Source organism: Gracilinanus agilis, chromosome 3, assembly GCF_016433145.1.
Source record: "Gracilinanus agilis isolate LMUSP501 chromosome 3, AgileGrace, whole genome shotgun sequence".
Lineage (NCBI taxonomy): Eukaryota > Metazoa > Chordata > Mammalia > Didelphimorphia > Didelphidae > Gracilinanus > Gracilinanus agilis.
This window is the reverse complement of record NC_058132.1, coordinates 427,625,397-427,631,396: the sequence shown is the minus strand read 5'-3', so window position 1 is coordinate 427,631,396 and position 6,000 is coordinate 427,625,397. Positions and strand designations below refer to the sequence as shown.

The following is a 6,000-nucleotide window of genomic DNA, read 5'->3' as shown; positions in this document are numbered from 1 at the left end:
CTCTCTCTCTCTCTCTCTCTCTCTCTCTCTCTCTCTTTCTCTCTCTCTCTCTCTCTTTCTTTCTCTCTCTCTCACACACACACATCCTTTTGATATTATTAACATTTAAATTTATTTTATTATTTTATTTTATTAATTTATCTTCAAAATATGATAGGTAATTATCAAATCTCAACAATCAACTCTGACCATTTTTTCAGAACCAGAAGATGTTTTTCTGGTTTAAAAGACTTCAAATAATCAAGAACAACTAGATTTGCTCTTACTGTCTCCTCGTTTACTTTGAGTATAAACTCCCTGTTATGCATTTTTATTCCATCATTTCCAGTGCAATTCTCCTTGGCAGAGAAAACAGAAAAAAAGGAAGAAATAAGCATCTCTACCAAGTCTCTTTTGTCAGTTACTATTGTTACACTCATCCCGAATAGCAGGTCTTATCCATTTTTTTTCAATTTCCCTTGTCAAATTCAGCTTAGGATTTAGCATCCTGACATAATTTTTATGAGATTGTGTTATGCTTTTATATGCTTTTTAGTTACCTTCTTTTCTTCCTTATTCATTCATTTAAAATCTCAATAGATTATTGGGTCCCCACTGTATCCACATCTTTCACTTTTTCTCCCCATTGGAACTGCTTCCCTTTCTGCCTTCAGAATTTCTTGAGTATCTCTCATAACTCCTGGACTGTCTTTTCTATAGCATTTTAGTCCATGGGATAATATCTGTATTCCTCTGAACCCTTTCTAAAACTCTACTATACTTGTCAAAAAAATTTTTCTAGATTTCTTCTCTTCTACCATATATTTTAGGAAAGGAAATCATTACTTCCTCTCAAAATTTTCATCATTTTCACCCTAGAAAGGATTTCTGTCTGTCAGTGAGAATTAGACCTGGACTAGATTTTTCCCTTGATTCTTCTACTTTCAGAAGTATGAAATTACCAGGAGAGCAAATTTTTGTTACTAGTGATTTTTTTAAATTATTCAACTTATGAAAAATGACCTAATTCATAGTCAATTTCTTTTTCAGGCGCTGTTACAGGAGCGCGCACTGTGAGCACTGTACGGCTCTCACGAAATTACCCCTGTTCTAAAGGAAGCCTTTCCCAATCCCTCTTGATTCTTGTACATTCCTGCTCTTCTTTCTTATTTATCCTGTAGAGAGCTTATTTGTACAGGATTTATTTGTTATATTTCTCTTTAGAATATTTATTTTTTGTCCAGTTTAAAATACATATATTGCTGATCTAGTTAAGGTTCATTATTGGGTTTGTTGTTAGTTTAAAGTGCAACATGGCATAGAGTAGAAAGAAATTCAAGTTCTGTTTCTCAATACACTGTATGACACAGACAAGTAGCCTCAATTTTCAGAGCATCAAGAACCATATTTTGTAGGAATTCCTAATATATAAAGTAATTCAATCAATATACACCCATCCCCTACTCCCCCCCCCCACATGAATATATACACTTACATATATATGTGTATGCATAGATTTGAAGGTAGGCAGCTTAGGGAACTGAGGACTCTTGAAAAAGGAAGGATTTGGGCTAAGTCTTAAAGGAAACCAGAAAAACTCAGAAGAGAATCATACCATATCATTCAGGTGGCAGAACAGTTTAGGCATGGAGATCACTTGGAAACAGTGGAAGGTCTATCACAGTGATTAGAGATGGAGTGCCAGGCCCGGCCCCCACTTACCTCCCCAGATTGAGTGCCATGTAGCCCCACTTCAAGAGACAGTGTGCTGTGTCCCCCCCTTTACCCCACAATGGGGAGGGAGGAAGTGCTCCCATTGGGCTCCTGGGTGGAGGGGTAGGTGGAATGAGGAATGTCCTCAGTGAGGGTAGAGAGGAAGGGAGGGCAGTGGTCCAAGCACTCTGCTCCCTTCCACCTCTGCCACCTATGAACTGCCCAGCCCCCTGTGCTCTCCTACTGGGCTGCTTGGCAGAAGGGCAGGGGATATGAAAAAATGTCATCTGGTACAGTAGAGAAGGGGAAGGGAGCAGTTCTGGCCAAGTCCCTCTGCCTCTCTAGTAACAAACACTGGAGATTGGGGGGGGGGGCGTAACTGAGTGCCTACAGAAAGCTTTCTGTGTGCCATCTTTGGTAACTGTGCCATAGGTTCACTATCAATGGTCTATCATGTTGGAAGAAAAAAAATATAAGCCATTGAAGTAGGATTGTAGACTATGTGGAAAGGAGTAATATTTTTTAAAAGATTACAAATGTTAATCTGTTCCACCCATCTCTACAAGTAGAATATGAGGTATGTTTACAACCTATTTTTTTGCCATATAATCATCTAGTTTCCCACTAGTTTTTATTCACTGATAATTACATTACCTATTAAGTGTAGTTTACCAAACACTGCTTTGAAGTATTTTTGTCTCTCTCAGCTTTTAAAAATCTATTTGATTCTCAGATATCCAACTCTTTGTTGCATAGAACATTCAAAGTTTCTAAGGAAATGATTCTAAGTTTATGGACCCAATTTCTTAAATTTATTAATGTTTATATATCAGTTTCTGAAATAATTTCTTGGCTTATAGAAATTCACTATGATCTTCATTATTATTTTTTGGTAAATAAATTATTACTCAAATAGCCTGTGAAATTTTGGACCAGTTATTATAATTGAATTTTATCTGTGATATCCAAGCATATCTTGGATTCTTTACTGTCAGAATATGTGTCTCACTGGCTACTATGGCCAACTTTGGGGAATTTTATTTGATGAACTCAGAAAATATTGTGCCCAGATTACTCTGTTTTTATGATTCTCAACTATTATTTGTTAATCCTGGAGATTACTGTATATTAATCTATCTTTTAGGTCTGTCCCTTGATCCTGTATATTTCCCCAAAACATTTAACTTCAGTGATTTTTGAGATAGTTTCCATCTTTGCATTGTATGAATTTTGTTTTTTTTGAGATTTTTAGTTGAATTCTCTGTTTATCATTTCCTTTATTATTTCCTGTAATTTTCATTATCTTAATTTTCCCATAATTCCAAAATATGATTCTTCAATTATTTATTTAGTTTAACTTTTTGGTTACATTTTTAAAACCTTCTCTAAGATTTCATATTTGTGATTTTATTATTATTCCCAATTCCTAATTAGGTCATTTAAACATAGTTTTTATCCATTTTAGAATTATTTCAGAATCATTTGTTCCTTTTTGTCTACTGCTGATTAACATTTTCTTCATTAAAATTTTGTAACAGGAATTGACATTGCTCACTTAAAATGTTAATTTAAAAAATATTTTCTTCCCTTTCTCTTTTCCTTTTTTTATATGATTATATTTTTTGGTCATGTGTGCCAGATAATCTCTTAGATCAGTGGTTCCCAAACTTTTTTGGTCTACTGTCCCCTTTCCAGAAAAAAATATTACTTAGGCCCCTGGAAATTAATTTTTTTTTAATTTTAGTAGCAATTAATAGGAAAGATAAATTCACCTGTGGCCATCGCTGTCCGCCCCCACCCTCCCGGATAGCTGCAGCACCCACCAGGGGGTGGTGGTGCCCACTTTGGGAATCACTGTCTTAGATTATCTCAACTATGTGAGATAATTTAAACCATAGTTTAAGCTTATGTCTACAAATTTGGACTTTAAAAAATGTACTCTGCATCTTCCAGTGCCCAAGAGAGTGTTCTGGACATCATGATGATTAACAAATATTTGTTGATATAAGTGCCATCTTTAAAATGGCTACATGCAGGTCCTGATTAACCACATTGTGATGGGATCTATGGCAATACAAAAAGAGATAAGAGTTATAGTGTTTAGCCTAAATGCACCTATAATATTCAATACTGATTTCCCCTTCATTAATCCTTAGATCTAAAGATCTTTTTGCTGCTCCTTTTATAATCACAGACTACACTCTCATAGAGTGTACTTTCTACTTTTAACAATTTCAGAAGTTACTGTCACTCTATCTCTGCTCCCATTCTTATTTAAAAAAAAAAACACATAGAGGCCAACCCTCTGTGTGATTAGGCTTTCTACTCTAACCAATTCAGACAACAAATGACAATATGTATCTGGTCCTAGAATTTAGCCATAGTTTTGTAGAACCCAAAGAACCATCTTGAAACATTAGATCAGGACTTTGGAGGAGATTTTATTTCATTTAAGTTATTTAGACAGACATAATTTTTATACCTAAAGAATATTTAAGCCTGCTATTGTCAAGGCATTCACTAGGAACTTACCAGTTACATCTAACACAGCACTCCATGATGTCTCTCCACTTGAACTTGTAGCCACACATGTGTACGTGCCAGTATCAGAAACCTATAGTGCCAAAAAAAAGGGCTAGTACAAAATATTTCAATTAAGATAATTCTTAATTCCTCAAAATAAGATTAAACATTTTACAGATAAGGTAAATAATATGATAAAAGAAAAATTTTTACAGTTACTAATTTTTTAGTTTTGTTTTTTGTAATATTTTGGCAATTTATTTTTTAAATAATGTCACAAAACATTATAATTCACCTTCTCACCACAAATTCTGTTATAAATCTTTATTTGTATAGTAATTCAGAATATTTGCTTCTATACCTGTCTTTAACCATCTCTGTACTTCTTTCCTCTTTCCTAATACACATGGCTATTATCCTCAATTCCTAACATCATTTTGAAAGAATTCATTGTGTTACATTAAATAATTCAGAGTAATATTTTCTTATAACACTCAGCTACATGAGCTGATACCAGAAATGATTTCAATAAACCTATAAATGTAATTGTATAGATATCTTAATTATTTCAATTTTTACCTTCCCAGGTATAAATGTACTCATGTCAACCTTACTGAAACCCTTAAGTTTTCATTTTACCCTTTTAGGCTTCTCTTGAGTGTTGAGTTTGCTCATCAAATTTCCTTTTCAATTCTCATTCTGGGGTCAGGAAAGTCTGAAATTCTTCTCTTTTTTGAAATGTCAATGATTTCCTCTGGAAGATTATGCTCTGTTTTCCTGGGTGTATTATTTTTGGTTGTAGTCCCAGATCCTTTACCTTTCAGAATATCATATTCCATGCCTTCTCTTCCCTTAATGTAGAAGCTGCTAGGTCCTATGTAATCCTGACTTTAACTCCATAATATTTGAATTGTTTCCTTCTGGAATTTCATAGCATTTTTCCTTGAATTTTGAATGCTAGAATTTGACTATAATAGTCTCATTCAGGAAATGATAGGTGTATTATATCATTTTATATGTTTCTTTCTTGTTTGAGGATATCAGGACAGCTTCCTCTGATGATTTCTTGTTACATGGTGTCCTGGCTCTTTTTGTAATTGTAGTTTTCAGGTATTTCAATGACTCTTTGATTATGTATTCTGTATATATTTCCCTGGTCAGTTGTTTTTACAGTGAGCTATTTTAAATTTTCTTCTAATTTTTAATTCTTTTGATTTTGCCTTATTGTTTCCTGATGTCTTATGGATTCATTAGCTTCTAATTTCTATGAATATATTTTCTTCTTTAGGTTTTTGTGTTTCCTTTTAGATTTGGCCAATTTTATTTTTTAAAAGAAATGTTTTCTTCATTTTTTGTCTCCTCCGTTTGTTCCATTCCATTCCTTACAAAGTTATTTTCTTCAGTGCATTTTGTGCCTCTATTTCCTTTTGACCTATTCTAGTTTTTATGGGATTGATTTCTTCAGTGAATTTCCCCCCGGTTTTTCTATCAATTTTCTTATTATTTGATATTTAAGCTTCTTTTCAAGTTCTTCTATGGGTTCTTTTGGCATCTGACATCATTTCACACTTTCCTTGGAGGTTTATATGTTAATTTTTGGCACCGTTGTTCTCTTCTAAGTCTGCATTTTGACCTTTCCTGTTACTAAAATAGCTTAGGTCAGTTTTTTTCTTTGTCTCTTGACCATTTTCTCTAATTATTTTTCCTGTTACCTGAGCTGTCTGTTGATGTTCTTCTTTATTCCTGGGGTAGAGAGAGCATTGTTCCATGCTTTGCAGAGTGCTC

The 6,000-nt window shown here is 33.9% G+C and overlaps 1 protein-coding gene across 1 annotated transcript in view; it reads right to left on the bottom strand.

Annotated features, from left to right (window-relative positions):
* ROBO2 (roundabout guidance receptor 2) overlaps nucleotides 1-6,000 on the bottom strand; it is a 773,029-nt gene that overhangs the window by 167,944 nt on the left and 599,085 nt on the right. Inside the window, exon 11 of the mRNA XM_044669246.1 lies at nucleotides 4,225-4,306. Coding sequence (XP_044525181.1) covers nucleotides 4,225-4,306 — 82 coding nt within the window. The remainder of the gene's footprint in view (nucleotides 1-4,224; nucleotides 4,307-6,000) is intronic.